Here is a 22,628-nt window from a genome sequence, read left to right on the forward strand (position 1 = left end):
GAACAAGACATTTCTTATGCATAAGGCCTCTTAAGTATGCATAGCTTAATCCTGATATTGGCAGCAGAATGTGGGTACCTGAATGAAGACTTCAATAGAAGCTGACAGGGGTGTAACCCCTCTGTCTGTGGCATAGACTGTGAGCCAATAGGAGTCTTTGGTCTCACAGTCCAGGATTCCAGTAGTGTAAATCACTCCTGTTGGGGTAGAGAGAAAGATTAATGCAGTTTTTTATTTGGGCTTATGAATATATACGTATATGTATATCCATGTGTGTGTGTGTGTGTGTGTGCAGCGGCGGTGTGTGTCAACAGTGGAATGCGTGCCTAAAAGAGCTCATGGGGAAGTCTTTGAATACAATGCAGTTTCCAAAGGCAAAGACAGAAAATGTAGAGTAAACTTTGTGTCCTGGCTCCAGTGACATTCACAGGCATTAGTACTGCCACTGTAGTCACCTTCAATGCTTCAGCCTCTCTGCTGCTAATCACAGCTGACCAAACTGCTCCCGCTGCTATTCCCTTTGTGCAAAACAGACACCCTGAACTGCACTACGCCAAAGAAGACACACACCACACACACTCACACACACCCACACACACACACACACACACACACAAACACACACACGCGTGCACAAACACTCGCTGGAGTGAGTCTAGTGGCCTTAAGGAAGGTGAGTGGCTGACAGCTTGGGTGACCTCTTGAGGGACAAAGAGAAAAACTCACAATGGGTGACACTTGGATGCCTGTTTTTTTTCTAGATCAGTCATGCAGGACCGTGTGCGTAAACACTCACACAAAGACACACACGCACACACACACACACACACACAAGTTCATACTCAAAGTTACAACTAGGTTTTAGGGTTCATTCCTGTCATGTCTACACATCGCCAAGAGCCATGGAGCACAATGGTACCGGGTCATGAGTTTGTCAGACAGATTTTTTTTGAACAAGGAAATCTTGACAATAAAGTTAAGATCAGATATATCGCTAATATATGAAACTGTAACAGAAAGGGTTAGAGTTAAAGTCAACTCAGGATACATAAACTAGCCTAATCACTCACAGCAGCCAAGTGAGCAGTTCAGTGCATTTCTGCTCGGTAGATACAAAATTTCATCAGATCTTCTCTGCTTTGTTTTAACACGTGGCACCTCAAGAGCCGAGCACTCCTGGAATCTTATGAGTCTGATAATTAAACTAATTTAAAACTCCTCGATAAGAGCTGACCTCTGCGTGTTTGTCGGTGCTGGTGGAGTCTGTGGGTGCATCTGTCTGTGAGGATGTACGCACAGGATTAGCCCCACTGAGACCCTAGATGGCGTTGAGATTGGATGCACGCAAATGTGTAGGCTATTTTTACTGTTGCTCTATGCCACTCCAATTATGCATACCCCCCGAGCAACTAAAAGGCGCTAATGCACTTGTTATAATTAAGAATTTGGGTGATATGGTAGTTTATGTAGAGGAGTTTTATAGATGTTATAGCTGATAATTATAATTAGCCGATTGTTAAATATGCTTGGTCTTCCACAGCATTTTGTGACTTTGCTAAAATGTGCAAAGTGCTATACAAATACCATTAGTATTAGTATTAGTATTAGAGAGAGATCATTGTTCAACTGGGGAACCTGAGTTCAACACTGCAAAAAATGACAAGTTGTCAAGTGATTTTATCTTGTTTCCAGACCTATCAAGCTTATTTTGTGATATTTTTAGTCAAATCATCTCACTGCACTGGCAGATAATCTTTATAAGTTCAATAAATTTCACTTCATACTTGCCAATATGACTTCTTTCAAGAAATCATCATAAAACAATAAGAAAATCTTGAAACAAGAAACTTTCTCCAATACAATTTCACTTTTACCGAGTAAATGTTCTGAAACAAGCTACATTATCCTGAAAAAAAGTCAAATTTGTTGAAACCGGTAAAATTATCTGCCAGTGCAGTAAGATGTTTTCACTAAAAAAAATCCTAACATAAGCTTGATAAGTCTGGATACAAGATAAAATAAGAAAATGGAAAAAGATAAAATAACTTCACAAGTTAGTCTGTTTTTGCAGTGAAGCCCCATGTCGACAAGCATCCGGCCGGCTGAAGTGCCTTTGAGCAAAACACTGAATCCCATCAGCAAGAGGGGAGGCGAAAAGCGAAAAGACAATTTTCCTAAAAAAGATCAATAAAGTATCACATTATTATTATTGTTGTTAAACAAAGGCGAGGTTGATCCTTTCTTACAGTGATGAGATTGTTTTGGGCGGTGAGAAAATGGGCTTGTTTTGCTGTGATAATTGGCTGTTGATCCCGGACTTGGCCTTCCACTGAGCCACAAGCCCCCACATGTGCGGGTGGCAATCATACAAGCATACATCACAATTACTGGAGGTGCAAGTGTGTGTGATTTTTCATGTATTTGCGTCTACAGCCAGTCGTCTTGTTAGCCACAGCTGCGTGGCGAAGGTGTTATCACCAAAAAATGTGTGCATATGTCAGACTATGACTAAGCAACTGCCCAGGGCGCGCAGAATGCATAGCAAAGTGTTTTCTGAAACACATCCTTGCTCTGTCGTCCTTGACCATGTCCTTTTCAAACCACATCTCATCTCTGTCAGATAGCTAGACAGAGAGAGACGAGGAAAACAGCGCTGGCTGTTTCAAAAGCTCTTTGAACTTTAAGACCGACAGGCGCTATTCTGTGAATTCAATATAAATCTGACTTGACAGCATCCATTCTCACCATAAATAACACACTTCAAAGAGCAAGGAGGGTCATGGCGTGTTTTCAGATCTAAAAGTTCTCAGCACATTCAAGTTTACATCCATCATGTCTATCCATTCCTGAGTGGGACCAGGTTTAGCGGTCCCACTAGCTAATTAATGCAAAAAATCGAATAATCAATCCCAAGGTCGATGAGGAAATCTTGTGTGTGCCTCTCTGTATCTTGAGACGTTATTGAATAGCCTCATGTGTGGCAGCAAAAAGGACGTCAAAAAATCTAGTCTGTTAATTGTAACAAATGCGGAATAAATCACTTTTTTAAAGTGTGTATGCGTGTAACTTAAAGAATGCTTTATCCTGACTGTGACAAATCCTGCAGCCAGCCTGCACACCCACTAATAGAGGAGCAGTGGCTTCTGACAGCTGCCCAATGAGAAATTGCTGGGCTTGCTTTCCCCCTAAGCAATGACAAGAATACCAATTTTTGTTCAAAGTGCAGAAGCGCTAAGGATTTAAGCCAGAGAAGATCCTGCTTCTCGTGTGATAGATAGCCCCTGTGCCTTCCACCCACCAGGAGTGAGTCATCTAAAACATCTAAATATCAAATGTGGGAAAACTGGGCATTGGTAAACAGTAGGTATGAAAGACGATGGGGGTGTGAAGGGGCATACATGATGCATTATAGAGTTAAGACGGGACTTATGAAGTACAGGGGGAAGACTGCATAAGTTAAGTCAGGCTAAACAAAAATGGCTTTCTCACGCTCTTTCACCCTCTCCCTCTCTCTCTTCATACTTCTTTTTGGCGCTAAGAGCCAGAGAGTGACAAGCAGTCAGAGTGGAGCCACTCAACATGGCAGCTAAATGCATGGTGAGAGGACAGAGCGGTGCTACTCACTGTCCATACCTGACAACATTGACTTCTGCTAAAAGATGAAAAAGAACACTTGACGAGGTAAAACTTATCACTTGCTTGCTCTTCACGTCTGATCCCAAAAACGCAGCAGTCAGACACTTTTCAACGTGTTATGAGATTAACAAAAACAAAAACCCCAACAAAACAACAACTTTAAAGCAAACTTTCATAAAAAAAAATAAAAAAAATCAATAAAAAGACCTGGGAGGAAGAAGGCAGTATTTTCTTGTTATGTACTGAAGGCTCCCCTGAATCCTCTTCCTTCCGCTCCTCGCTTCACATCCACTTCCCTCTCCCTTCCCTTTCTGCACTAACAAGCAGTCTGATTTCCCCTGGAAAATCTACACTCAGTAAAGGTTCTCACTGGCTCAGTTTTTACACTGAGGTGAATAACAGCACAAAGCACTATTACAGAAGCCCATAGGGATCTGTCTGCAACAGTACTATGTCTACTGTGCCTCTGTAAGTACAGTGTATCTATATCTATATCTATATCTATATCTATATCTATATCTATATATCTCTATCTATAGAAAGAGGGCAAGAGAGGGGTTCTCTCTCTGTCCATCTGTTGTTCTCTCGCTTTCTCTCTCAACTACAGTCAATACTAATTAGCCTAGTTAAAGGTCAATCAAGGCCTCAATTACAAGTCATGTACAGTGGACACCAGTGTCACAAGAGACAAAGAAAGAGGCCAGAAAAGGAACAGTGAAATATGGCATGCCATTTTAGTGTTTATTCCCTAAAAAGCCACCAGTGCTTAATAGTCACTCATGACTATTCTGCAAGTTATTAGTCACTATTGTAATTTTAGTTGCTGTATAGTTCTAATTAAATATACTAGGTACTAGTTTCTAATTTGTTTTTTATTAGTCACTTTTTCTTCTAAAGAGAAACAATTTAATAAATACTAGCACATATTTGATTAGTTATTAATGACTAATTTCATTTTTGCTGGTCACTTTTATGTTCTGACTAGTATTAATTTATTAAATTGCTACTAGTGAAAAAAAGTGAAAAGTGACTGGTAAAAAACAAATTAGGCACTAGTACTTATTAAATAAAATCTTGTATCTATTATTTAGCAACTACTGAAATTCCGGAATTGGAGACTGGTAACTGGCAGAATAAAAAAAAAAGTACTAGTGGTTAATGCAATTGCAATTGGTTGCATGGACTAATATGAAGTGTCCTATTTTTACACTGGCAATTTGATTCATTTTATCCCTAGGTGAAGTGGGTGAGTGAGTCAAGGCCCCTCCATTCCTTCTTTGGATCAACATGTTTTCAGCTGTGGCTTGACACTGGAGGACAGTTCTGGAGACAACTCCACGCTGTTTTTTTTTTGGGGTCAGGCCTCCTTAGATATAAGTCAGAATGATTCTGCTACACTTCACAGCTGATGGGGGGGGGGGGGGGGGTGCTGTGCAGGGGAGCCTTGATCAATGTTATCCACACAGCATTGGATCAGTTGTACTGGCCTGCCTGAGGCTCAGCCGCTACCCTTGTACTGTAGCTGCCATGCTGCCCTCATTACAGTAATGATCTCCCAGAACACAGCACCCACGTGAGGCACACACCAACACACTGACTCCGACTCTGCCTAACACCCTCTCCATCTCTCTCTCCCTCTCTCTCTCTCTCACACACACACACACAAACACACATACAAGTGCTGATGCTTTCCTTGTATTGTGAAACGCTAGACAAAGGCAGGATTAAAGCCCAAGGACAAAATTGTAACACTATAGAAAGCAATAAATACACATTACAGAAAGTGAATCAGGGGAGTTATGCTGTATACACACACAATGACTCATCCGCAACGACAAAGAAACACCAAAATGGCTCATAATCTACAATGATTATCAATAAAATGAGATGTTGATATCCTCAGCATGACATTGAGCTACTGGATTTTCACTTTACATAAATAGGCTTCAAAATTGATCTTGTGTCACACCTGTGTCTTCATCAATGGAGAAAGTGCCCAGTCCGCTGCCTCCTCTGACAGAGTACCTCAACACGCCGTCCCTTCCCTTGTCGTCATCCTTAGAGCTGACTGTCAGGACGCTGGTGCCCGCCCGAGAGTTCTCCTTCACCGAGCTTCTCACAGCAAAGTCAGAGAAGTAGGGTGCATACAGATTCTCATTGACATCCACCACCTGCAGGGACGTAGTGATTCATTGCATTTTGATTGAGAAAATTAACGAAGAAGTGTGAAGAACTGTGTCACATGAATATTTATAGAGAATAGAGTTTGATATATCGGTTATTGGGCCAATATCTGCCTTTTATTAAATAACCGATATCAACCAGTCATGTCATTCACTGCTGATATGATCGCGGTTCCTCCCTGACCCCAGCTGCATAAAAGCAGTCTGTAAAACCTGCAATGAAATTTTACACTGAATGTACAAAATATTAGGGACATTTTCCTGATATTGAGTTGCAGCCTTTTTTGCACAATCGACATCTCATTTGTCTCAGTTTAAAAATCCTTCTCTTATTTCTCTAAGCTTCTTTTTATCTACACCTCCTCCTTTGTGATTGGTATAGATTTACAGTAATTAGGACCATACGGGATTATGGATTTTACCTGGATTCACCTCATCACAGTACTTCATGAAAAGAGTAAATGTGCCTATTATTTTGTAAGTGTATTTTCTTTGCACACTTTATTTGTTCATTTCTTTTTTCAATAATGTTTTTTGTCAATTAATTCTTCATTTAAAGTCAGTAATGTATCCTAGGGTCTCCCTGCCACTGAATAGATGGGGTGGGGCACCCTGCTGCTAAACCTGAAATAATTTCATTAATCTGGGTTTCACATGATCTAAATGTTGTTTCAAAAGCTTTTCCACAATGCCAACAACCAAATTCTGGGGGAAACACTGAATACTTTTTTTCATTTTTGGCATGAAAATATAAGGATTTAAAAAATATTAAATATCAGCACAAAGTATCGACTGGAAGCTTCAGCACAAGAATATCAGTATCAGTATTGGCCTTGAAAAACCCATATTGCTCGAACTGTGTCTGTGTGTGTGTGTGTGTGTGTGTGTGTGTGTGTGTGTGTGTGTCTGTGTATATTACACACCTCCACCTCCACAAATGTCTGGGCGCTGAGGCTGGGCACTCCTCTGTCCTCAGCCAATACAGTTAGGTTGAAGAACTGCTGCTTCTCATAGTCCAGCTCCTTCCCAATCCTCAGCATCCCACTCACAGCATCCACCTGTACAAAGCATGACATTACCTTACCATTATCATATATTGTTTTAACAACAATTTTATTCCTGTAATTGTAATACAGTACATGCATTTATGTCAAAGCAAATACCACTGACATTGTTTCAGTCACATTAGTAATTACATTTTTACAGCAGAGCATCAGCACATGCAACAGTATAGACAATACAAATAGTGACATCACCTACCTCAAAAGTACCATTGAAGTCATTGATCAAGGAGTATCGGACCTGCCCACCTGGGCCGAGGTCTGGGTCCTGAGCCTGCACCCACGTGATCACAGCCCCCAGTGGGAGGTCCTCCAGCACTCTAGCACTGTAGCTGCTGGGTATGAAAGCTGGGGCACAATCATTGACATCATCCACTATAATACTCAGAGTAGTCACTGCTGACCTCTGAGTGCCTCTTTCAGCCTTGTCTCTCGCCTCAATCTTCAGGCTGAAAATTGGGAAGGTTTCCCTGTCCAACTGGCTGGCCACAAATACACCTCCAGTCTCTCTGTCAATGCCAAACTGAGGGACACTTGTCAGCAGCGTGTATGACAGCTGTGCATTTTGACCCACGTCTTTGTCGAATGCAGCGATGGTGATCACTTCCATACCGATGGCAGATTTTTCTGAAACAAGAGCAGAGTAGCTGTCCTGAAAGAACTGGGGGTCATTGTCGTTTGCATCCTCAATGATCACTGTCAATAGTCTCCAATTGGACATCTGAGGGAAGCCCTGGTCGTAGATGGTGATATTGAGGAAGTAACGATCCGACCTTTCACGGTCAAGCGGCTGTAATATGGTTATCAAACCATTCTCCATGTTGATATTGAAGCAATTTTCTTTGTTACCGTCAGATATGGAAAAGAGAACGCACCCGTTGAACCCCGTGTCACCATCTCGTGCTCTCACCTGAAATACGCTGGCACCAGCTACGAGGTCTTCCCTCACTAGAATACTAGTAGGCAAGGCCTCAAACTGTGGAGCCTGTTTGTTTACAGAGAAAAGGTCTGTATAGCTCTCTTCAACTCTTGACTTAGCCATATCAGAGGCCTTTGTGAGCATTTTTTCTGCCAACAGCTGGGCTACCCTGGTCTCCTTGCAGTTAAACCCCCTGGGTGGCATCCTACCTCTCACAACTGACACATTAACAAACGTAGGGTCAGAGAAGATCTCTCCATCTGTAGCAACTACCTTCATGTTGAATATCCCACTTTTTAGATTAGTCACTGCTAAGGACCTTTTCAACGACAAAGCCCCCGAATCTGGGTTTAAAGTGAAGAAGTCCAGTTCGTTCCCAGACAGTATCCTGTACTTCACCATTCCCAGCTCATCCATGTCTACAGCAGACAGCGTGACAATAGTCTGGCCGACAGGGAAATCACGGCTTATCATCCCCCTGCAGGAGACCCTCTCAAAAAGAGGCTGGTTGTCATTGACATTGATCAGGCGAATTGTGACATTTACCTCATTCTCTCTTCTGTAAGGTGAACCCCAATCAGAGGCCCGCACAGCGAATGTATAGATGTCTTCTGATGACTCAAAGTCCAGGTCTGCAGTGATCCTCACCTCTCCTGTGTCCTGGTCAATGGTAAATGGTAGAGACTGCAAACCACTGATTGTGTGGGTAATATACCCATTTTCTCCTTTATCATCGTCCACAGCAGACACCACGAGAACGACGGTGCCGAGCGGTAAGCTCTCGTTGATGGAAATGTCAAAGAATGGCCTGGTAAATACTGGTGTGTTGTCATTAGCATCCTCTATGATGATTTGAAGCCTTGTTTGTTGCTGACTGATAATATCAACCACCTCTATATCCACAATATCCCGCGATATCGTCGTCAACTGCCTTGTGGTTATGATAACTCCAGTCAAAGGGTTTACATCAAAGTACATTGGCTCTGAGAGGGCGCCGAAGCTGTAATTGACATTCAAAGGAGCTGGGGAGATTTTCACCACCGCTACAACAGTGCCTGGGGGTGCTATTTCACTCAGCTTGACAATATAAACATCTTTCTCAAACTTCGATACCACTGGGTCTGGCTTTTTTACCAACAACTGAACAACCTGGGTATTAGAAAACTTTGGAGGTATGCCCCTATCTTTAGCCTGGAAGGTCAGGTTGCAGCCATAGGGGAATTGATCCCAGTCCACCAGTTCTGATGTTTTCACCCTATACTCATTACCAATTGGGGACCGGTCAACCACAAACTGTTCTAAGGGGTCACCGTCAATAATAGACACCCACTCTATATCTCCAGCTACACCCTCGTCTTTGTCCTCCACAGTCACCACAGCATAGACCGGGTCCTTGTCCAACCACGACGGAGTGATGACAGCTGCACTGAGAACAGGAGCAAAGTCGTTGACCCGCTCCACAGTTAGAACCAGCTTGGCGGTGCTGCTGATGCCGTTGTTCCCGTAGAGTTTCATCCCTCTGTCAACCACCTGCACCTCCAGCTCAATTCGGTCTTGTTTTTCCATCCTGGGTCGGCGGGTCAGGGTGACAACCCCACTGGTCGGATGGACAGCAAAGAGCTCCACCCTGTTCTTGAAGAAGTAGTAGAACTCTCCGTTGGAGCCCACATCAGCGTCTGTGGCTGTTACACGCCCAACACTGGCACCCAGAGGGGCACTCTCAGGAACAATGATGGAATAGGAGGTGGGGGAGAAGAGAGGTCGGAGGTCATTGGTATCCAGGACCTTGATATAAACAGTGGCTAAAGCCTCTAGGCCTCCTTGGGCAGACGCCTTCACTGTCAGCGTGTAATTGTCTTGTACTTCTCGATTCAAGATGGCACCACTGCCTCCATTCGTGCGTATACGGAGGAAACAAAAGTCTCCCATTACAAACTCCTCAGCCTGGAAGATTCCCTCGCTGTCTCCAGACTCAATGGAGTATTTAATGTCTAAAGAGCGAGGCGGCCCAAGAATGATGCCCATTTTGACCTCACTTCTTGTATAGGTCCTCGCTGCAGAGTTCTCAAAGATGGAGGCGTTATAGGCAGGCTGGGTGAAGAGGAGCAGGCCTTGTGCCGTCCTGGGCTCTTGCAGGAACTGGGAATGGCTTGGGCGGAGACAGAGGAAGAAGAAGAAGAAGAGAAGGAAATGGAGGAGGAGAGAGAAGCTGGACAGAGGCAGCATAATGTGCCAAGGATTAGGCTTCATCACCATTCCATCATCCAGTCACCCTAAATTGGAAGGAAAAACAAAGAAAAACAGATCTGGATTCACTGGTGAGGTCTTATAAGGCATCCATTCTATGTGCTATAATTTAGATATAGCTAAAGTGTGAAACAAAAGTTGCAATCACCACAGGGGTATGATACCATATTCAATGTTGAGCTCAGTTGTACCCCACATAGTTGGTACTGGATGAAATGTATTTAAAAAACAAATAAACAAAAAACTTTGCATTCAAACACTAAATTATGCACCAGGAAAGCACTGCAGCAAACCACATCAAAGCACATCAAAGCACAGAATACTTACACAACCTCAGTGAAAAGTATCATGTCACCAAAGAAAATAAGAGAGATTGGGAACAATCACTAATATTGTAGACCAATGACCTTATTTAAATGGCTCAATTAATAATATCTTTATGATGATCAATGTCAACATCATTGACAAATGATAGAACCTCTTACACTGTAAAAAGTCTCCATCTTAACAAGTCGTTTATTGTAGTAAATAGTCTATTATTGAGTCTTAAAACTGTAATTTTCTTAAAATAAGTGAAAAAATCTGCCAATGGGGCTTGATAATTTCACTTGTTTCCAATGCAAATCAACTTGTTTCAAGAATTTTGTAGAATCAAGTGTAATTTTCTTGATAGTAGTGCAGTGATCTGCCTGACACTAATTTCTGGATGCATTTCCAATGCATTTCCATGCATTGGAAACAATTGTTATCTCACCTCATTGGCAACATTTTTCTCTTAGTTTAAGAAAAACAAGATTTTGAAGGCTGAATATGAGACTAAATGACTTGCTATGATGGACTTTTTGCAGTGTACAAAAATATTTAAAAAACCCAGCTGAGATGTATAAATATAGGCTATGTGTTAATATATTGTAATAAATAAGAAGGGAATGGCTAAAAATAGAAACTGCAAGGACTTGAAACCTCAGGCCAGTGACTACTAGGTGTGCCTATGGGACTCAGTAAGAGAAAACTAAACTAGGACATAAGATACTATGTAGGAGCTGAGGACAGGCTGCTCTGCAGGAATATACTGTGGGTGTTTCTGCTATGCTCCAAAGTTATTATGAAGTTAACTCAAACTGACTGAAAATGGGCCTTAAACTAATTTTAGCAACTGACACAGAAGAGAAAAAAGTCTACTCAAAAACCCATCTTCGCTGTTAGAACTAACGTCTTTGAAACCTTGAACACATTCCCTAATAGCCTATTTCTGAATCTGATCATGAAAATACAAAAAGTTAAACGTAAAGGAAATAGGCATTAAAACAACATATTTACGAATCACAAAACAGAAACTATAACGACTGAAATTTGAAAAGTGGGCTAACTAATCGGCTACAAATTTGATATGCAACTTCGAAAAATAAATACTTATTTAGCCTAAGCAATAGTCTGTAGCCTGCCAAACATCAGATTTGACCGATTCAAACGAGCATTTCCCCAGACAGAGCCCATCCTGGGAAATCCAGGGGTGCATTTCGTCTCCCGTGCATGCCAGAGTGCATGGTGCTCATCTCCATGCAAAAGCCTCAGGAGTGAATTACAGATACTGCAATTCACTTCAGGCATCACATCGTGCCTTACCTTTAGACGAAACATCCATAATCATGGAAAGTGTTTTTTTCCCCATCCTTTCCCCGACAGTCGACTGTCAATTGAAGAAAGAAAGAAGCAAAAAGCTCAACACAGTCGCTCAAAACTCGGTGGGGATGTGCCAAATGCAAAATTCACATGCACATATCCCGGCCGGCACGCAATGTCTAGTAACTAGGCTACAATCATCCTCGTGAACTAACACATTGCCCCCATTTCTCATACACTTGACTGTTGTAGCACTACATTAGGCGAACTATTGTGGCTTTTTCGGCAATGGCCAACATAAAACTGACGTTAAATCAAACGGGCAGGCACAGGGTTAGGTCCGATAACAAGCTGAGATAAAGAACTGAGCTTTAACGCAAGTTTGGAAGCGGTCTGCATCAGTTGTCGCTTGTGGGACTATGTGCGCTCTTATGGGATGGAGGGTAGTGGTACTTGGGGCGGGCTGGACAGGATCGTCGCTCGGCAAGTTCCGACTTTTGCCGAGTACAGCCGACAACATCCGGAAGTCTGGTAAATCGAATGCAGACCAGTTTGAGGTTACAGCGGCCCCGTACTGTAGCTCACAAACTAGCTTTGTTGCTACTTTTTGTGTTTATTTTCCTATTTAGCTAGCAGTTTACCTTGTTTAGCCCTCCACCTGTTCATAATACCATGTCAGTTTTGTGTTACAATAAAGGATGCGGACAGAGATTTGATCCAGAGAAGAACCCTGATGGTGAGTAGTGTCCTAGCTATCGTGGTTTTGCCCTGTACAGTGCGTTAGCTAGCCTTTGATCATCTGGAAATTTCTATCGAGCACAGATGTAACGTTAGCTAAACTAACGTTAGCTGGCTGGAGCCATCAGTAGCAACTGTATTGGTAGCTACAGTTGTTTGTTAATTCCTTGGTTAACATGTAACTTACTGTTATTTATTGAGGTGTTGCTAACGTTGTCTCGTAGTCTCAAGGCGCTGGTAAATGTTCAAATTAGGCTATTTAAGGTATTTAAGGTATATTAAGATATTTAATCGGATATAGTATACTTTAAAATAGTCTTAATCTAGAAGAAGTTAGTTAATCGCTGTTTAAAACACATCATACATTTGTTTTAGTTACTTCTGGACTGAAACCCAAGACTCTCTGTAAAAACAAGACCTAATGGGGTATGGTATAGGAACTTTTCTCAAAACTTTGAATTGGACTTTGACCTGCAGGATCAGAAAAAATCATGGAAACACTACATGAAAATGGACTTAAACTTTGACCTTTTAACAGTTACGCAGACCAGTCAGTTTAAATGAATGCCAATTGATAGTATGGGTCAGTTTTAAAACAGGACTGACGATCACCACTTTCATATGGGAGTTTTCAAAGCAACATAAGGCAACTGACAGAGTTCAAAGAGGCAAACAGTTGGTACCTGAATTGCAGATGCATTGGTTACAAAAACTGCAACATTATTTAATGTAGCAAGGGGAACATTCTTTAAAATCATAACAACATTATGCCAAACACCGACAAACTGCATTGGAAAAAAGGAACAATGGTCATCAGTGGATGATCGCTAGTGATAGATGCCGGCTGATATGGATAGTTACTAAACACAAAGTTCAGTACAGCATCAAATCACAACAGAATTGCATAGGGCTGGGCGATATGGTTGAAATCAATATCATGATAATCATAAGGATTTTTCTCGATATCAATATATATCACGATATGGTTCATGTATGCAAAATCACGTTAAATAATCAAATGAATGTTCATTTCATTGAACCGAATGGTAATGTTAGGTGTGGTGTCAAACAAAACAGAAATATTCAAATAATATTCCTACCATACCTCATTTAATGAGAGTTTTCTAAGTAAAATTTGCTTGTCATCATCAATTCCGACAGCAGAAATGTGTCACAATATCAAAATATCTTCATATCATCACGATATGATTCCACTGAAAGACGATAAACGATAATATTGAATTATCGCCCAGCCCTAGAATTGCAGCAAAATCGGTACATCATGAACTTCGCAAAGCAGGTGGGCTATTTATGCCAGGGCTGCCAAGAAGCCACTTGTACCCAAGGCCAACACACAAAGATACATAACCCAGTGTAAGGAGCCAAAACATTTAATGATCTGATTCGCCATATTTCACCCTTTTTCCTACAACCACAGTGTGCCTTCAACCCACAATATCAGTTAGCAGCTGTTAAACATGGTGGTGGATCTGAAATGATAAGGGCAGCCATCTCCTGGGAGTCATTAGGTCTGATGATTGCTCTGGGAGGTTGTATAATGGCCAAAGAATATGCAGACATTTTACAGGACCAGGTGCACCCTATGGTGCACTGATTGCTTATAATCTTCCCTCATTCCAAGATGATAATGTCTAAATTCACACTCCTCAAATTCAAGAGTGGTTTTATGAACACCAGGATGAAGTGAAACGCCTTCCATGGCCTCACCAAGCACCAGATCAAAACATAATTGAACCTTTATGGGAAATTCTCAGCAGAGTGCAAAGTAGATTTCCACTTCCTTCATCCCTCAAAGAACTGAAGGCTTTTCTTCTTGAAGAATGGTCCAATATCCTGCTAGACACAGTTCAGGACTTGTTTGATTAGGTACTTCATATTCCTATATTGTTAGGTGTTTTCTTACTTTGTACACTATATGTATTTTGTGGTGTTTGAGTGGAACTAGAGTGAAATAAAAGCAATCGATTACGATCAATATTAGACACCATAAAGTGTGAATTTTGACTGTGCCTATGAAAATATTTTTTGGGGAGCTCAGATTAATCAGAATACTTGACTAAAGTGAGTTTACTCTATTTAATCTCTGTTGACACTGACATCCTGTTCTTCTACTCTGTCTTTGACCAACAACATTTGAACTTAGTCCTGGCATAGCATGTCATTAATTTAGTCTAAATACAAAGCCAAATATGTTTAGAAATATATTTACTGTCTCCATTCACTGCATTCACTAAGCTTCTCACCCAAGTCACTGTGTAACTTTCATCCTAACCTGAAAGCTTAAAGTTGCATGGTACTTGCTTAAGTGCACTGTGGAGAACACTCTTAGGGACAGACTTATGCTGCCTTCAAGTGCTGTTGGAAATATCAGTTACCAGTAGAGTGCACATTAACAAACCATCAAAGTAGCTCTGTGCTGCTCAATTTGTAAAATCCAAAAAAACAAAAAAACATGTTTATAATCTCTGAACAAAAACACTTGAATTGGTGACAAGTCAAATTTACAAGGAGCATGTGAAGGCAGCATCAGACACTGATGACTGAGTCCTTTGAGAGAGGCACTCCATATGAAAAGAAAAGCATACACAAGCAAGAGGTAACTGATGCTGTAATGTTTTGCCTAGCAAAGGATGGTTTCTATCAAACAAGTTGAAAATGGAAGTTTCAACAGTTTGCTCTTAGTGGTTGGCCCAAAGAAATGTTGTTCTGGAAGTGTTATTCCATGACTGTACTCAGCACGCTGTGGAAAAAAATAGGCCGACATAGATGTAACTGCATGTTTTACCACAATGAGCAATTTATGGTGTATTCATATTTAAGAGCCCTAGTTGAGTCTAACCATTCCTTCCCTGGAAGCTGTGCAGTTTTTGTTGAATTTTTGAAACCAGAATTCATGAAAATAGGTCAGAAAACCGACTTTAACCGGTCCACATTTTGTTCACATGTGATGTGATGCTGGTGGGGCTAACACTGGTGCTCATAATATTGCATCTGTTGTTTCTGAGCTAATCAAACTTGTGTTGTGTTTTCCAAAGATGCATGCATCTACCATCCAGGAGTTCCAGTATTCCATGATGCACTGAAGGTAAAACGCCTGTCTGCACACGCACAGTTAACATGTCATGTCAGCTGGTCGGCAGTGACTCAGTGCCATGTCTCTTTCACCTTCTCCAGGGTTGGTCCTGCTGCAAGAGAAGAACTACTGACTTTTCAGACTTCCTCAGCATTGTTGTAAGTTTCATACAGATTTAACCCTTTCCACTCTCTCAGTGTGATGTGAGCATACTTTCTTGGATAATCTGTTTCCTCAAGGGTTTTCAGGCAGACTGAAACGGTCATGTTTCTATTGTCTATTGTTTTCACAGACACTGACTACCACCTTTGCCGTAGCCGTATCAGCATGAACTCTCATTGTTCTCGAGTCCAACACAGTGATGTAATGCCACTGTTTCTTTCCCCCCTTAGGGTTGTACAAAAGGTCCCCACAACAAAGAGAAGCCCCCCGAGCCGGTGAAACCTGATGTGACGTCGGCGGGAGAAAAGAAAGACGCAGATGACCAAAAACCAAAGTTTAACGAGTACATCATCTCCGCACCAAAGCCTCTGGAGGCTATATGCAGACCGAGGTAGTGCAGTTGGCTCCAAAAGTCTTTGGACAGTTACCCTTTCTTTGATATTTTAGTCAGTATCAGAAGAACACAAGAAAGCTCTGCAGCTTTTCTTTTGTACATTGTGCCCCCATTTTAATGTGTCAGAAATGTTTTTGGAGATATAAAGATTGGACCTGCATTAAAAATACTATGAAAAATTCTTAACATGCAATGAGTTAGTTAAAATCTGCATACTAAAAGACAAAGAACAAACAGACCAACAAGAACAAACTTATTTTCCAGTCAATCCAACAATACAACTTCCATTTAATACTGTATATCCTTATGAACTAATCTGTGGGCTAGATTCTGCTGTAAAATATTTTGGTATAGTATCAAATACATGAATGGATAGGGATCTGAGGTATCAAATCAGCCTGAAAGCATCAAACATCTACCAAGGAGCTTTAGGATAGACATAAATCTTTTGTAGTCCTTTCTCCTGGGTTCAAAGGAAAGTGGACAAGTAACTGACAAAGCAATCAGTGCCTATAGTGAAGGTCCATTACCGGAGATTATTGGCTGGTTTGGTAACACAGAGTAGCCAATAGTGTACTGCAGTGAAATACCACTTTAACAAAAATGTGTCCCAGTCCAAATACTTAGTTCACTGTATGTTAACGTGTTAAATTTACAGGAATGTTCACTTGTTGCTCAGTCATCACCTATATTTAGTCACTGGTGCCAAGAAGCCTTTGGTCCCATCATGGTTTATTTGCCATTGTTTTGATGCCCCATTTGGTTGATGTTGTTGTTGTTGTTGTAGTGCCGATGAGCCGATGGTGAGAATGCAGCATAAGATCTCCGCCTCTCTGAAACAGGCTCTGGAGAAACTGAAGCTGACTGACAATATAGCAGAGAAGAAAGGTAAGGACAGAGCTTCTCCTTCTCTCCTCTCCTCCTTACCTCTACTCTTCACGTTCCTCTTGTTGTTGTTGTCCTTTTCATTTCAGTCTACTTTTCACCAGCCACATCTTGCTCTAGTGGACAGGAAGGACAAGTTGAGAGTGCAACGTAATGGATGGCCACTGGGAATTTGCCCTCACCTGTCATGACATCATGGCATTTGAGCAAAAGATGACAGGGAGAAGGACAGGACAGCACCTCATGCACTTCTTGTTACTTCTCAGATGTTCTTAAAGTATATGTGTCAATTTACACAGACGCACTCTCTCTGTCTCTCTCTCCCTCTCCAGAGGAGGATAGCGACGAGATCAAGATTGGAACATCCTGTAAAAATGGAGGGTGTACTAAAGTAGGTGAATGTATTTTTGTGTAACAAGGCAAACATTCGGGAATTTATTCTCATGCTGTTCAAATGCGTGAAAAAAAATGTTTGTACTAGATTTTCGAAACCAAAACCAGCTCAGATATTTACTACTACTTGCACAATTGATTGCACACCATAATATAACATTTATTTCATTTATTATGATGCCATACATCAATCGTCCAATCCATCGTTCATCAGCCCTATTTGTATTTTTGACAAAGAAAATTATCTATTGCAATCTTTTGAACTTCACATGTGCTGTCTTCTCCAGAGTTTTGATGGACCTGCAACCAATTCGGATGTGTGCTCTTACCATTCTGGTTTTCCTATCTTCCATGAAGGGTCAGTACTGGGCTCATAATTCTGTTCACTTCGAGGGAAGAAATGTAAATTTTGAACTCGTCAGCCCTGTTTAATTTCCATATGGTTTGGTTTCCAATGTGTAGCCATGCAATGGGAGATGTTCTATGGATAATGTAAAAGAGAGGTGCGAAGAGCAACACTAGTATTTTCCCTTAAGTCTGTTTACTACTATTCTGAGTGACAAGTGATTGACGGCTATGAAGCTAAAGGGTGCATGTTCTTTCCTGCATCTCCAGGATGAAGTACTGGAGCTGTTGTAAGAGGAAAACGTCTGATTTTAACGCCTTCCTGTCTCAAGAGGGCTGCACCAAGGGAACGCATGTATGGAGGAAAAAAGATACGGTAGGTGTGTTTGTTTGACAGTGAGTGATATGTCTGTCTGTCTGTCTGTCTGTGTGTGTGTGTGTGTGTGTGTGTGTGTGTGTGTGTGTGTGTGTGTGTGTGTGTGTGTGTGTGTGTGTGTGTGTGTGTGTGTGTGTGTGTGTGTGTGTGTGTGTGTGTGTGTGTGTGTGTGAGCCACTGTGAGAGAGCCTCAACTTTGACTCCATCTAGTGGTTGGTGATGCACATTGTTACCACAGTGGACAGAATGCTCTCAGGTGGATCATTAATGACTGCATTTTGTATTTGTGTGCTAAATAAATGTGTGAAATTTCCTTGCAGGGTAAAAAAGTGGTGCCGTGTCGGTTTGACTGGCACCAGACTGGAGGGCAGGTCATCATCTCGATCTACGCCAAGAACTCCATCCCAGAGCTAAGCTACGTGGAGGCAAACAGCACCACGGTGAGGGACACCCACCTCATTGTCATACACATTTCTGTCTGTCTATCTAAACTGATTTTTTTTTTGCTTGTTTGTTTTTTTTCAACCTATTGTAAAATTCTTCTTCGTCCTACAGCTCGACATCCACATTATATTCGAGGGAGAGAAGGAATTTGAGCAGAAGATTAGTATGTGGGGAGTAAGTACAAGTATAACTCATGTCTCAGCATAGTACACAGTGTGTCATGTCTCTTGCATTATGCCAGTATACTTTATACATGAAGTAATACTCAAATTAGCATAATGTAATTTTCCTTTCATAAATGAAAATATACGTCATATATATTATATGTTGTTATTATTATTATATTATATTATTATATAATATATATTATTATATATATTATATATATTATTAGATACACATTATATGTTAAAGCTAAAGTATGGAGCTTTGCACTTTGGCACCTCCAAATGGCAGCAAGTGGTAACTGTTTGAGAAATTTGAGCTCCACACTAGAGGTCTTCACGGGTCCAAAATGATGGACCCGAACCCTAATGGACCCGGGAAATTCGTTCCGAGATCCGATTGGACCCCATCATTTTTAAAAATATATATATACCGACCCGTTTTTGCCCAAGATATTACAGACCGGACTCGGTGCATGTCCGAGAGGAGAGAGACCCGAGACCCGTCCATTTTATGGACCCGACAAACCCGGTGATTAAAATTGCCGTTCTACTGCTAAAAACGTTTATCATGTCGGATACAACATATGGCAGCCTAGTAAAAGGAGATCAAAATAACAGCCAAGTTTCCGACTTGCCAAGTTGTGCTGTTCTACAGTTTGTCCAGTAGATGACAGTGAGACTCCATAATGGAATCTAGCAGCTACTTGGCTACGTAGCCTACAATAGGCTAAGTGACAAGGAAATTAAATTGCATGTTAAATGGATGATTAAAACAATAGTTTTTAGCTTTTTTTTTTATTTTTCACCTCAGTGAAGAAGGTATCCATCTTGCGCCTGTCCTCTGCGCCAACGCGCTGGCGCTGCTCAACTTTTTTTTCACCTTAGTTTCACTCTTGTAATCTGATCCTAGGTCAGCCTAATTATCACGCAAGTTACACAGCGCTTCCATGGGTTTCTCGTCTCGTCACGTGATCAGCGCTGATCGCGGGTCTTCTCGGATCCACTCGGGAATTACACATAATGATAAACAGACCCGGGACCCGCGGTAATAGAATGGGACCCGACCCGGACCTGATTGACCATAATAAAACGTGGACTCGAACCCGTATGGGTCCCGGGTCGGGTCTCGGGTCCTAGGGTCCGGGTAGACCCGTGAAGACCTCTACTCCACACAGCAAGCTCAGGTTTACAGACCCGGCCGCTCTGTGATCTCTTATACCAAAGGGATGAGAGAGGCAAAAGATCCAATGGTCCAGCTTTGTTTTGATAGTGTGTTTCGTATTTTGCTCTTTCGTTTTGATTCGTCTCTTCCTGTGGGCAGAGAAGAGTCCATATGATTTAGGCTGTATTTTCACAGAAAAATCTTACATTTTTGTAACTATAATATATTCTAATTTTATGTTTGATACCTCTACAGCAGGCCAGTTTGCTTTGAATATATGATCTTTGAGGAGAATAATGCAGGACAGGACGGCATTGCTTTTTTCTCTTTTTTCCCACCAGTTTGCTAAGGCATTCTTTTGTCTCTCCCCTTCCTCTCCATGCAGGTGATTGATGTGAATAAGAGTATAGTGAACATGATGGCAGCCAAGATCGAGGTGGTCATGAAGAAGTCTGAGCCCATGTCGTGGGCTCGTCTGGACCTCCCTCCCCCCGCCGCCCCGCCCAAGGAGAATGAGAAGGAGAAAGAGGAGCCTGATAGTGAGGATGAAGACGAATGATGAGGAATTAAATAACACACAGAGAAAAGTGTATATCTTAGCTGAAACCAAGGCCACACAAATTGTTCTTTACCTCCTCTATGAGTCACCCAGGGTTCCCACCGGCCTTGAAAGTTTGTGGATTTGAGAGAAATTAAATAAGGCCTTAAAAGTTTTGCACCCAAATTCATCAGTATGTCTCAGCTCTCTTGAGCTCTCTGTCCTAGCATCAACACTGAGGAAAGCCCTGTTAGCAGCAGTTTGAAAATGAATGATTTCACCATGGTTTCTTGACTTGACAAGATCATAAGTAAAAAAAAAAGAGGCCTCTATGATGTCTAAAATTGACCAACATGACCAAAACATGACCATTTTGAGTCCTTCACTTTCACCAAACAAGGCCTTGAAAGTCACTGAAAGGTCTTTGAATTTGATGTTTATGTGAATGCGGGAACCCTGGTCAGCTCCTTTGCTCTCAGTGGGATCATGGTTTTTTGGGGTGGCATATCCCGTCCCGCATGGACCTTTAGCCCCTGTTCCTCTGACATTACAGTGTTTACTCTATCATTCTTTGTTACCAAAGTGGTTGGGGGGTAATTTTGGTTTCGTCTCAACGTCCCATTGTTGGTCTCAGTATTGGTCATAGTGCAGGTTACAATGCTTAAAAAACATAATTTTTAAATATTTTTTTAAATTAGTCATGTACTTTATCACAATGAAAGTACTAATTCTCAGTCTGATCTGTTCTTTTAACTGGGGTGTAAAATTAGGATGAAACTGGGATATGAATCATGTCCACACACATGCCAGCTGCTGACTGAATGTAGGGGGAACACTGCATGATAGTCGATTTTCCGTCAGATGATGACACAACTTATATTGCGCTGTAATTCTCTGGAAAATAACGTCATACCATCAGATATATTTCAGCCACGGTCGTGTCTGGTTTCAGGTTCGTAAAGAGCCCTTCAGGTTCCATTTCATGTGGGCCACTCACATCAAGTCATTGTAATAGACCACTATTGTGGACCATTTTCTATTTCATCCATGTTTTGTAAAAAAATTATCAATCTGTACAATAGCATTTGTTTGTTTCATGTTTAGCAGTTTGAAGTGTTATACTTCAAATTTTTGATAATCTCTTTTGCATTCCACCTTTTGGTTTCATGTCAGATTCAGATATCTGGATAAATTATTGAATTGTGTTGTCCACCAGTGTCATGTCAGACTCTATGCTGTCTTCATATATACATATATGTATCATTTAAAGCTGCTCTGTGTAGTTGTAGGTGGGAAATTTGAACCTCTGAAATGTCCACAGCTGTATGATATGGATTTTATACTGAATAAAAGGTGATCTAAGAAGAAAACAAGATCCCTGGAACTCTTTTTAAAGCTAGAAAGCAGCTGTTTGGCTGTAGTGGTCCAACCATTCCACCTTTTAAACTATTTAAAGAAGAATCTTATAGCATTACTATGGATTTGCTCCAAATAGTATTTTTTGGGGTATCTAATGATATATTTCATATTAGACCAGTTTGTAAATGATCAGTATATATCTCTTCTTTCCTTGTCAAAACTACATAGTGCAGTTTTAAATAAGAATGTAACATCTGAGAATGCCCACAAAATACAAACTAGTCTGAGCAAAGTATGTTAAAAGAGGCTGCTGGTTAGCATGGCTTAATTATGAACTGTATCCTATTTAGTATTGAGGCTCAGAATGTATGCAAAGTAAAATGTCTGAATGAGACTTTGAAATGAGGGTAAAAGTATTGAGGAACCAATTTACCTTACCAAAAATAAACTTTTACATTGAAATGTTAGAACTGGTGTGATGATTTATATCCCACTCTGAATTTTTCAAATACTGACATGAGTAATGTTGGTGAGTCATAAGTTTTGTAGTTTTCTTATTAACGCCAGGCTTTCCTAACCTTTCCCAACAAGCTTGGAAGTAGCTGTCAGTGATGGTTGCCTTGAAATGAAGCTAATGGCTTTTGGACCAGATGCAATTTCTGGGATTACAGCGACTCCTACAGACAAAGTTTCAAACTATTGGAGACCCCAAGGTTACACCTCATATAAAACTATGTCATCACATACTGTGGAGATGATTAAGACCTTGAAATCTCTGCAGACATTTTCTTCTTTATCTTCTTCCAAAAGTAACTGTCAAATAATGTAATTTACTGAGCACTACCCCAGGGCTTTGGAAGGTCTGGAGAATGACTTGAAGAATTCAAACATGATTTTCCTTT

General features: G+C 41.1%; 2 protein-coding genes across 3 annotated transcripts in view; one reads left to right on the forward strand and one right to left on the reverse strand.

Annotated features, from left to right (window-relative positions):
- The window catches only part of LOC139658405 (protocadherin Fat 3), a 72,356-nt gene extending 61,551 nt beyond the window's left edge, over positions 1-10,805 (reverse strand). The window contains exons 1-5 of the mRNA XM_071536534.1: positions 10,801-10,805; positions 7,080-9,948; positions 6,743-6,877; positions 5,606-5,807; positions 79-197 (exon numbers count right to left, since the gene is read on the reverse strand). Of these exons, the coding sequence (XP_071392635.1) occupies positions 79-197; positions 5,606-5,807; positions 6,743-6,877; positions 7,080-9,948; positions 10,801-10,805 (3,330 nt within the window). The remainder of the gene's footprint in view (positions 1-78; positions 198-5,605; positions 5,808-6,742; positions 6,878-7,079; positions 9,949-10,800) is intronic.
- A 1,415-nt stretch (positions 10,806-12,220) lies between these two features.
- On the forward strand, positions 12,221-22,160 carry chordc1b (cysteine and histidine-rich domain (CHORD) containing 1b). Of its 2 annotated transcripts, XM_071536541.1 has the most exons (11): positions 12,221-12,405; positions 15,464-15,513; positions 15,603-15,659; positions 15,894-16,054; positions 16,845-16,945; positions 17,275-17,333; positions 17,623-17,693; positions 17,951-18,056; positions 18,377-18,496; positions 18,612-18,674; positions 20,215-22,160. In XM_071536541.1, the coding sequence occupies exons 1-11, from the start codon at positions 12,342-12,344 to the stop codon at positions 20,386-20,388; spliced, it is 1,026 nt and encodes a 341-aa protein (XP_071392642.1). In that variant the 5' UTR covers positions 12,221-12,341; the 3' UTR covers positions 20,389-22,160. The 2 variants fall into 2 exon arrangements, with proteins under 2 accessions (XP_071392642.1, XP_071392643.1); XM_071536542.1 differs by lacking the exon at positions 15,603-15,659.
- Positions 22,161-22,628: the final 468 nt, after the last annotated feature.

The sequence above is a fragment of the Centroberyx affinis genome, unplaced genomic scaffold, assembly GCF_046629955.1.
Source record: "Centroberyx affinis isolate AG114_WGS23_722 - 3 ecotype Tasmania unplaced genomic scaffold, CSIRO-AGI_Caff_v1 ptg002889l_1, whole genome shotgun sequence".
Lineage (NCBI taxonomy): Eukaryota > Metazoa > Chordata > Actinopteri > Beryciformes > Berycidae > Centroberyx > Centroberyx affinis.